The 11,253-nt window shown below is 36.0% G+C and overlaps 1 protein-coding gene and 1 long non-coding RNA gene across 3 annotated transcripts; one reads left to right on the top strand and one right to left on the bottom strand.

Moving 5' to 3' along the window:
- Positions 1-504: 504 nt before the first annotated feature.
- Positions 505-6,071, bottom strand: cd79b (CD79b molecule, immunoglobulin-associated beta). Of its 2 annotated transcripts, none has more exons than XM_046069029.1 (5): positions 5,926-6,071; positions 3,900-4,205; positions 3,642-3,772; positions 2,224-2,277; positions 505-1,142 (listed from the first exon to the last, which is right to left on the bottom strand). In XM_046069029.1, exons 1-5 carry the CDS (start codon positions 5,975-5,977, stop codon positions 1,053-1,055), a joined length of 633 nt encoding a protein of 210 aa, XP_045924985.1. In that variant the 5' UTR covers positions 5,978-6,071; the 3' UTR covers positions 505-1,052. The 2 variants fall into 2 exon arrangements, with proteins under 2 accessions (XP_045924985.1, XP_045924986.1); XM_046069030.1 differs by having other exon boundaries at positions 3,642-3,760.
- LOC123982986 lies at positions 2,432-3,845 on the top strand. Its single transcript, XR_006828096.1, has 2 exons — positions 2,432-2,880; positions 3,645-3,845. It is a non-coding gene; the product is annotated as an uncharacterized LOC123982986 (long non-coding RNA).
- Positions 6,072-11,253: the final 5,182 nt, after the last annotated feature.

Raw genomic sequence — 11,253 nt, 5'->3', positions numbered from 1 at the left:
TCTATCTATAATGATATGATATATTCTTCTGTCTGTAGGGCCACAGTGCTGAAGCCTGGGAGCTGGTCAGGAAGGAAATTAGAGACCATCTGACGAGAGCCGACCTGCTGGTTTCATCTCTACTCACCACCAACTAAATTATTATCTTCAGATTAATAATATGTTCATTTATTTACTTACATGAAGTCTATTTATCGATTTGTTAATGCATTCATTTATTTTTCAAGCTGCTTGTTTATTTATTTGTTGGTTTTCTACTCAACTTTTTTATAAATTAAGTTTCTTCAGATGAAGAATGTGATAATTTATTTGCTTTAATTAAGTTTATTTATCTATTTATTAATGCATTTATTTATTTATCGCGCTTTTGTGTGTATTTATTAGTGGATTGGTTGATATTCCACATAACCTATTTATAAATTATTGTTTGTTGATCAACTTGTTTAAGTATATTTTTATACCTGTAAACGCCAATAAAAATAATTATTTTTTTCAGCACATGGGAATGTTTTTGTTGTTTTTATTCCTATTACAAGAACAAAAGGCACACAGATTTTTAATATAATCACACAACAGGAACAAGTGGGGCATCGCTTAGGATCTGATGCACACAAGATTTCTGTAACATTTTCTCTCACAAATATTTGCGATAAGCATGTTCTTAAATAATTAAAGAAGTCAAAAATCCTACACAACACTTCTTACTTTAAAAAGCGTCTTGAAGCACCAAAAATGTCAGCTGTGGAGTCCCACTTGTAGAATGGTTCCTTTACATTTCAGTGGACTTCAAATCACATATGATTAAATCAATCAAGTGTTACTAAATAGCATAAAATCAACAGCGCATATTTACATAAAGCACACATTTTAGAATAAGTATGATGTTGCACATTTACAAACAAACATACAGAAGAAAATGACAAATCTCCACACCTGAGCAGGTCCACTAAGGACTCTCGCTAACGTACGATTTTGACTTTAATAACCAACAACCTGTTAGTAGTAAGTTATTGTGGGATTGTAGAGGTGATGAGATGAAAAGTCGTTCAGTCTCACTCCCATGGGGCCTCAGCTCCATCCGCCTGGGCGTAAACAGACAGTTCCTCATACAGACCTCCTCCACATGTCTCAATCGCCAAGCCCTGAGAGATGAACATTTGTCACTTTAAGTCCGTTGACATTTATATGGGTAAAGTCCAAGTGGGCAAATCTATACAGCTTTAATTTGCATTGTGAATGATTCAGATGTGTCTCAAAGATAAAGACATGCACCTGCTAAATGTCACAGTAGAGAAGTTGACATTTAAATATCTTTCATATTATTAGTGTTTATATCTATGCTGCTCCTGATTGTTATTGGCTTGAAAAAGAGGCATCTCAGAGTTTAAGATACACCATTATTTGGCTCTAACTTTCCAGAGACATTATGGAAAAATAACATTCTGGTATTGCACTTTCTAACAGAGAAGCTTGTTCATGCTTTTCTTACAAGAAGGTTTGACAATGGTAAAGTCTCAGTCAGGTCTCCTGGAAAAGTGAAAATAAATTACAGCTTGTATTGACTGACGCTGCAAGTTAGCCGAACAGCTACATTAAAGCAACCTTCTGCAGTTTTGGAACCAAACTCTGAAAGGAATTAAAATTTTCTGTCTTTTTACTTACTTTTACCTAGAAGCTTTTACTTTTTTTTTTATTATAAATACTAGCAATAACAAAACATAGTTTTTTCTTGTCTTTCCCCCTTTTTTGACTGTATAGATCCATGTATTTAGGTTGTCTTCTTCCTTATGCTAACTCTTTTCTTGTACGTTAATGTAAAGCACTCTGACGGACAATTTTTGTATGAAAATGCTATATAGAAATTATTTTTCTATCTTTACAAGAACACGAAAGCAGTAAAATCCCATTTTCAACCCAAAATTTCTACTTTCCAATGTTATTGTGTCACAATTCTTACAAAAAAAGCAAACTAAAGGTACTTCCACATATCCTACTTTATAGGCCATGTTGTTGCATTGACAGAACAAGATAAAATTGTGGTTTTGAGCTCAGTGGTGCAAGGAGGCTGTGTCCTGTTGTCTTTTTCTTGCATATTGTTATGTAAAGCACACAGCTGTGATGTGTGTTCACTGTGACATTTAATGTAAATGATCACTCATGGCAAAAAGAAATACCTTTCACTTTGATGAATATTACAGCAAAATTTAGGCATTCCCAACAAACCTCATAGATGTGATCAGTTTCAGGCTCCTCATATATGCTGTCCTTCTTTTCGAACTGTTAAAAAAAAGACAGAAAACGAAATGAATGCATTGTACCTAATACACCAAAAATTAACAACTGTAAAGCCTAAAATATACAGACTATACGTGACTCTGTTGGAAGTAATAGTTGTAAATGGCAACCTCAGGTAACTTTAGCTCATGGAACACTGATCAAGACTAGCTAGCTTAGCTGTGCTGCTTCAAACTGTATTGATAAATGGCTAAAATGGGTTTAATTTTAGGTTGTAACAACACCTGTTACAGTGGCACACCCTTTCACCAAACATAATAATTGTCTCAGGAAATGGATCAACGCCTTCAAATGAAAAGGAAGGATGGGAAACCGCCTCATGGTACTACAGTTCAAGACTATTGGAGCACTCTGGAAGCTGCACTGGAGCGTTAACATTAATATACTCATTTAGCTGATGTTCTTATCCAAAGCAACTGCTGCAATTGTACAAGTAATGCAAGATAAGGCTCATGCCGGCAATGGCTACTGGCATTCATTCTTTGTATCATCAATACCCTTTTGGCTAGCTGTGATGTGTTCGCTAACCTAGTGTTTGCAGAGACAGAGCAGTAGCCTGTTACCTTTCTTGGTAAGATGTGTCTGGTGAGTAAAATGGTTGGTATCCTTGGACTTAACATGTAGTTAGTAGTAGTTTGTTATGTTGATAGCTTGACAAGTAACATACAGTTACTGGTGATATGATTAAGCTAATTTAACCACAGCAGGAGATAGCACACTGTGAGCATAGCTACATGTGTTTTAAGATGTAGCTACCAGCAGTATTTCACATTGTCCTGGTTTTAGTTCAGTTTCTATTCTCATGTTTATGTTTTTATATTGAATATATTGGCTGCTGCAACACTGCAATTAGTAGCCTAAGTTACTCTATCCATCTATATATCAATCCACCAGATATTTATTGGGAATGTTGTCCAGTGCAGTCTGCAGTGCAGTGTTTCCCTGTTTTATAAAACTGTAAATTAGGTTTTGCACTGTTGGTCAGGCAAGACAAGCAATGAAGACTTTACCTTGGCTTCTGGGAACTTTTTAACGATCAATTGATAAAGTAGAAATAGATATTATCAACAGATAAATGAACATAATCATTCATTGCTCTACTGCTTAAAAGCATGCACACAAACCACCAGGCAAATGCAGGAATTGGCTGTGGCTGTTGCCAACATGTCTAGTAAATCTTTGGCCTATTCTATTATTAAAAGTTCCTTGAAAAGATAAGCTGATAAAAAGAAGTTTGTCTACTACCTTGATTTTTAGTGTATCTTGATATTGAACATGAATATTGTTATGCATGTCCTCAGTTCTATTCCATCTAATTTCAAGTCCTTGTTCATCTTGCTCCTCACCAGTTTTCGTTTGCGTAGCAGTAAAGCAGCAATACAAACAGCCAACAGCAGGCCCTGGAGGATGATGAGACCGTCCTTCATCTTGGTCCTGTGCAGTGCCTTTTTGCGGTTTAAGCGTCCTGTAAATATGTCTGTTAGCGGTGTGTTATCAAAAAGACAACTGGTCAACAAACAACATTAAAATGACCACACAAACTAACAATGCATCATGTGTCTCTGAACATCTCTCAAAACATTTATGTTTTCCCAGCCACTTACTGACAACTTGAAGTTCTGTCCCAGGTCCCCACTCTTCATTTATCTTGCAGAAGTACACTCCGCTGTCCTCTGTCTTCACATTAAAGATGCGGAGAAAGCTGCTGGTCGTATTAATCTTAGTAATTTCATATCTTTCTTTTTCCTGTATCAGTTGAGGAATCGCGTCATACGTAGTGGCCTTGTACCAATCCACACTGACTATCGGGGCTGGTGGCTTGGGAAAACAGGAAATGGTTACAGTGTGGCCGGGCATCAAACCATAGAACCGGGGACTCTGGCTGATCCGCATGCAGTGGTTTGGGGGCACTGAGCAGACAAAGAAGATTGTGGGGCATTGTGACACAGTTACAGCAGCAGTTACAGTAAATCTATCTAGACAAACATCTATGCAGATGATTTGGCTAAATTATGTCCCTGCAGAGCTGCAGAGTTCTTCAGCAGTTGATAAGTAGTATACTGTATGCCTCCAATATGATGCTGGCTTTGACATCGCATTTAATGTTAAAGAGCAGTGTGCTTAGTACATGTGGAGAGAACAGAAAATTACTATTTCAACAGTTCTACTTGAGCAGAGATGTTCTTAAAGTCATAAGTCAGGTCAAATATCTTGGTTTATAATTTTACAGATGACGTAACTGATGATTATGCAGAATATTGACATTTTTGTGAAAGATGTGCTCAGAGATCCATGCTTGAATCAAAACATCATATCAAATGATGTCTTTGTGTCTTACTTCATGCTTCATACTTCATACTCTTCACATATGGTGTAGGTATTGAAAAATGAGTGTGAAGAGACGTATAGTTGTTTGAAAAGGATGTTAACTGTAATCATTAGGATTGCAACTAATTTTTTAACAGATATACAATTTACATTGACATACAGCACAGAGAAGGAGCAGATTCTTATATTTCAGAAACTGCAACCAGCAAAAATTACATAAATGAATCATTTTCTGTAGATTGATCACAATTAATCAGCTAATTGTGTCAGCTCTAAACAACATGCTGTTACTGTAGAGTGAGACAACATTGAGTTATCATGGACCAGCGATTAATTATATATTAATGGCTTAATGTTTTGCTAAAACAATTAGTTATCAATATAAAATTAATTGTTAACAATTTTGATAAACAATTAATCATTGAGGTTAATTTATCAAGCAGAAGTACGACAAATCTGCTAATTCCAGTATCTCTCAAATGAAAAGATTTGCAGCTTGCTTTGTTTTTATATGATTATATTTTGAGTATTTGGTTTGATAAAACAAGTCACCTTTGCATCACCTATCATCAGATAATTCATAATCAAAATAATCATTAGTTGCAGCCCTAGATTAATCAACTAATGGTTTCAGGACTGGTAGACATGTGTTTATCACCATCATGGCAAGCAGCAAAGTCGACTGTAATGTTTTGTATAAATGTATGTGTAGGATGAGGTAGAGGATAATAGACATTGCTTAAAGGTACATCATGTTATGCATCAAAGCTGTGGCAATTTTGTTTATGAAGTCTATTTGTCCATGTTGAAAATGGGTAGTGTATGTTAGTTTTTAATGTTTGCATATATATATTTAAAAACAATCTCATGTGTTATCTCCATTATCTTTCTCTGAAAACAGACTACAAATCTGAAATAAACTAACCTGATAGCCAGTTGATAGAATGTGATAACTTGGTCTAGGTATACAGCATACAGTATATTAAAACAAACAAGTAGATATCAGTCTTTGTCTCAACATACAACTTCCTCTTTCCCCCCAGATGGCCAGGAAGTAATGGTATTGTGGAGTCAAAAATAACATGCAAAACACTATGCACTATGCAGTGTAGCAGTGTTTAAACAGACATAAATAATACAATCAAATGACCATTTAAAGCAAATTCAAGTTAATTGTATTGCTGTAACAACATTTCATTTTACTAACCTATTATTTACTACCAAGACTGTAATAATTGTTTGTATCATTAAAATTTTTCAGTCACTAATCAAATTTATGATATTGCAAACGTTTACATTTACCTGAGATATAGATCAAAGCAAGCCCACAGAATCCAGCCAGCAACCAGGGCATGATGACATGCAAAAGAAAAATATTTCGAATGCTGATGTCCACACAAATGCCCAAATCTCTCTGCAGTCATTAAGATGTTGTGAACGATGAGAAGTGTCTGCACCAGTGGGTGTTCTGTCTGTCACTGCGCAGGCTTTAATGTCAGGCAAATAAGGGGAAGAGTACTGTCACTCACCAAAAATAAGTCTGAACAGCCCACACATTTAACATTAAAAACCTGTCTACTTTCATTCATGTATGACACAGTGTTGACAGTGTTAGGAGCCACAGTGTACACAAAAAAATCTTCTTTCTTTTGTTGGTGGAAGCACATAGTTTGCTTATTTTTTGGGGTATAAATAAGGATGGAAGGTTTCTTGCACATGATTTCACATGTTCTTGATCATATTGGATATCACTGTCTTTGGTTTACTTAGTTGTAGTGTGTGTCCATCCCTTGGTTAATGTTAGTGTTGACTCCAAAGTCAAAAGATTAGTGACTAGATATTGAAATGCTTGATTTAAAAGTGTAAAATGCCAAAGATAAAAGTATACAAGCAGTATTTGTGTGTGTGTGCATGGAAACACAAGTGGCTACTTAGATCTTGTGTGTTTCTTGAGTGTAAAATAAATGCGTATTATCAGAATGGGTGTTTGAACAAAAGGCCTATGATCATTTTGACATTTTGGTTAGTGGCACGTCCATACATCTTTTAGAAGATTGTTTTAGTCATGTGCCTGTGATGGACTGGCGACCTGTCCAGGGTGTACCCCGCCTTTCGCCCGATGTGAGCTGAGATTGGCTCCAGCCCCCCGCGACCCTGTATGCAGGATAAGCGGTTGACGATGGATGGATGGATGGTTTTAGTCATGTGACATCTAGAAGAGATGGGGAGCTAATGGTGACTATGTTACTTAAGGACCACACCTGCCCTTGCCCAGTCGATTTCTTCTGATTGACTTTTGAGAGAACCACCTCACGCTCTGATTTGTCCGCTGTGAATCACAGGTGGGAAAGTGAAATCATTTGGGCTAAAACATAATGGTTCTTTTTATGTCATCCATGCTATAAGTTCCTCTGCGACAGTGTTTACAGCCATGCTAGCAGCGTGGTTATAGGGATAGCAATGCCAATGTGTCAGTGTGTCATTTGGTGTTTTGGATGTTTTAGCTTTAAATATTTTGGTTCAAACATGTTTCCCAGAAGTTGTATCCTATTGACAGTTGTGGTTTTCAGTGCATACATTCATGTCCGCATCAGGATGAATTATAATAACTTTTATGATCCCCTTTTTTTCCACCTCGCAGCATTATCACATCAAAATTTTCATTTATCTCATACTTTAGTTTATGACCAAAAACTTGCAAGATTAATGCCATACCAATCAGCCTCAGTAGCATTTTGTGTGCCCCACAGAGCCGCTGGCATGGCTGTCTTGTTATGCAATACCCACATGCAGTCAAGAGTGAAGTTTTCAGGTCAGCCAAGCTGATCACATTTCCCTAATTCCCTAAGCGAATATGCATTTTACATCACCCACTCAGTTTTTATCTACTGTATGGTGTTTGATCAGTTTTCACAGTGTGTGAGTAGGAGATATACTGCTTCCTCCAACGACCATGTAAAGCTGACAGGAAATACTGTTCCTCCTCCGTTAATGAGAGGTGACTCAGAAAATCAGTCTCAAACTTTACAGGGCCTGCCATTTTTTCATTTTTAATCTTTCATTTTGAATAAGCGGTGGGGGCTGCCCAAAAATGATTTAGATCAAGCATATCAAACAAGAACTTTTACTTGTAGAGCTGCAGCAATTCAAGATTCAATGCTTTATAGCCATATTAACCGCATATGAATTTGTTTTGTTGTGCTCAATAACAAAAAAACAAAACATGTAAAACGAAATAAATAAAATAATGACATAGTCACAGGTGTCATTTACACTGGGGACGCTGGGGACATGTCCCCATCACTTTTTGAAATCATTTGTTAAAAATGTTCCAAAAAAATAGCTTTCAACAAGAAATGTAAAATAAAAAATTAAATTGCTTTGAGAATTTTTATTTGCACAATAAGAAAAACATGCAATGCAATTAAAATTTAGAAGAAACACGTGCATTGTCCAAAACTTAAGCAACCAAAAAAAGCTACTGATTACTGCATTATATTTCATTATATTTTTATATTTTGAATTGTCACCTGCAACCTGAATTTTGTGTTTCCCTTAATATAAATAAAGAATTTTAAATTGGTGCAGAAAATGTCTCCAGAATGCAGGAAATTAAGAGTTTAATCTTCTGGGGGAGGACCACCAGACTCCCCGCTCATACATTTCAGCATCAAATATTTAATCTAAATGCTAAAAACCTTCTTGTCTTGTGCATTGTCACGTCTCATGACACAAATGTATCAACACGCCCCTAATCTGAGCCCTTATGTCCCCACCACTTTTCAACACAATATAAGTAATTAAATATGAGTATAAATATATCTGAGGACGTCATCTTGGGCGTTGGGAAACACTGATCAACATTTTCCACATTTGATAGACCAAACAATCAATTAATTGAGAAAATAATCTGCAGATTAATCGATAATTAAAATAGTTAGTTGCATTCATAATTTAAGAATTTTGTTTTTGCCAAAAGTGCCAAACATTTTATGGTTTCAGCTTCTGAAATGTGAGGATCTTTTGCTTTTCCTTGTCTTACATTATAGTAAATATAATATATTAGGGTTTTGGACTGTTGGACAAAACAAAACATTTTAAGTCACCTTGGACTGAAATTCGTACTGACACTTATTCACAGTTTTTCCTTGTTTTATAAACCAAATATTCAGAAAATAATCATCAGATTAATCGATAATTAAAATAGTTAGTTGCAGCTCGCTAGACATCAAGGTCGCCTAGTTAAAATTGTTGCAGGGAAAAAAGGTAGCCGTACTCTGCCTGGCTGCCAAAACTGAACACACACAATTGCAGAGCAACTCTCCAGCTGAGCCCATATCCCTCTTAAGTAACCTCAGTCAGTACTAGGCATAGCATGCAACCACAAAATATGCAAATCAATTAGATGCCCAACCTCTTCTTTCTTCCAGTACTTATTTTTGTCTGTTGACACTCAGGCAAAAAAAATAGCAACTGGACAAGCGAGCTGTGCACTGCACTGTATGCTGTCGTGTTAAAATGAGCAGTTCTGTTTAAGAGGCAAGATTTCAGTACAGCAAATGACTGGGAAAAAAAACATTTTATACAGAGAACCTGCTCGAACATAGTTTTGCAAGTAAATCAGACTCACAGCAGGCAGTGTTTTAAGGATACTATATATCTTGTTGTCAGAAAATGAAATAAAAAAGTTAAATGAACCTATGTATTGTCTGTGTAGTCAAAGCCTAATATAGCTTATTCCTATGTGCTACAGAGCTCCGTTGTCTTGCTGCTGTCAATACTCACTGACACACTAAATGTGTATTAATCTGTGGCTGCAAATAGTCCTCTACAAATTGTACTTCACACAAAAGATATACTGTACAAAAAAGCAGAGAGGACTATTATACTCTGGATTGTTTTCCTATTTCAAAAGTCTGCTCCCACATCAAAAATTAAAACATGTGACAGTATTTGGAGTTTATCAGTCAGCAATGTGTTCTGTTCATCGTACAACCACTGGAGGGCCTCAGTGTACCAGTGCAACACATAATGCAGCTATTAATACAGCAGTGACAACATAAACTCACAGCCTGCTTTTCCCTATGAGAAGAATTTTATTCTCACAATATAGTTAAAATTTTTACAATAACAAAATTATATAAATATATAATACAGAAGAAAAAAAGAAAATAAAATGTATATACAGGCAACACTGACTGTGGGTGCCAGTAAAGCTCCCCATATGGCTCTCCCTCCATTAGAAATGTAAACAAAAGGAGGACACTGTCTTGTGATTTTAACTGTACCACCAGAGGAGACTATAGCTAAGTAGTGCAGCAGTGTATCAATCTGAAATAGTATTGCTGCAGGTCACGTTACAGACTTCTGACAGGAATAACTGCCATGCTGCGGCAGCAGGATAAGACAAAGAAACCCCTCGTAGAGGAAACATTCATGATTTTTTATCCCCCAGGGTTGATGTTAAAACAGTGCTGAACACATAAACAAGAGAAGAGACAACCTTCTATAGTCTATTGTAAAAAACAAACTAGAAAACTGTAAAAGTGCTTATGATTTTTATGTATATATATTCAGAGTAAGACGTTTTATAATTAGTTAAGACTTACACAACAGCAAGTGAACCAACATTTCTGCATGAGGACATGACTTGAGATGACTAGATCCACTGCGCATAAAGATTCTTACTAACAGGAAAACATTTATTTTTGTAAATCGGCGTGAGTATCTACACGTTGGAAAGTGGGGTATTCCTTTAACTTCAGAGTCATGTATTTAACTAATGCAACACATCAGCTGTATGTGCTGTTTCATATTTTCAGATTAATTTAAGATCAACTTGATCCAACCTGAGGCAAAACTTTATTTAAAGTGTACAGCAAATACCAAAGTACTTATGTTATTGCTAGAGTTATTGTTATTTAGTGGACATATACAGAAAACAGTTGAAATGAACAAGAAGCTTTGCAGTTTTGTTAATGTAAACATAGCATTTTAAGTTTACAGTCACAGATGGAAACCCACCAAATGGAAAACAAGTGACTGCTTGATTTGAGTATCATGAAGATCTGTCTGAGGGTCCAAATAAACAGACAAAACATTTATAAGACATGCATATATCAGTGATGAAGTCATCTTAGAAAACGGGAAGGTCTCTCAGTCAGCCAACTGCTCTAACTTGACCTGGAAGGGATATAAATAGTGCAATATAAACTGAGCCTTTCTGAACGAGCCACTCAGGGAAGGATGTTAACTGGATTAGCTGGCTCACGTTATTGTTAACTAGGTAATGATTACAGAGGTCAGGGTTTCACTGGTGGCGTGGGATAAATGTGGTCAAGATAAGTCTTATATTTAAGTTATTAATTTATAAATGTACAATACTCCACCATAGAAAATTGTTTAGTGTCTAATTGAAAGAATAAGCATGTAGAGCCATCACATTCCACATAAAAGTAACTTAAAGTAAGCAGGAATAAGAATTTGTGCTGTTTAATTTTTTTTTTAATTATAACAAATTACTAGCAAATGTACCATTTTAGCCATGACATGGTGCAATTTCAGCGTGGCACTCATGATGACGTAGTGTTGTGTGTATTCTAACTTGATGTGAAGCAAAAAGACTGGATA

The sequence above is a fragment of the Micropterus dolomieu genome, linkage group LG14 (assembly GCF_021292245.1).
Source record: "Micropterus dolomieu isolate WLL.071019.BEF.003 ecotype Adirondacks linkage group LG14, ASM2129224v1, whole genome shotgun sequence".
In the NCBI taxonomy this organism is placed as follows: Eukaryota; Metazoa; Chordata; class Actinopteri; order Centrarchiformes; family Centrarchidae; genus Micropterus; species Micropterus dolomieu.
The sequence above is the reverse complement of the archived record's forward strand: the minus strand, read 5'-3'. Positions and strand labels throughout refer to the sequence as shown.

What these genes read in the sequence shown, in the direction of transcription:
- cd79b (XM_046069029.1), bottom strand. Translation starts at nt 5,977, where the DNA reads ATGCCCTGGTTGCTGGCTGGATTCTGTGGGCTTGCTTTGATCTATATC. An exon ending in TGCTTTGATCTATATCTCAG is followed by an intron (nt 4,206 to 5,925) that starts GTAAATGTAAAC and finishes TTGTCTGCTCAG; the next exon opens with TGCCCCCAAACCACTGCATG. An exon ending in TGCTACGCAAACGAAAACTG is followed by an intron (nt 2,278 to 3,641) that starts GTGAGGAGCAAG and finishes TTTTTTTAACAG; the next exon opens with TTCGAAAAGAAGGACAGCAT.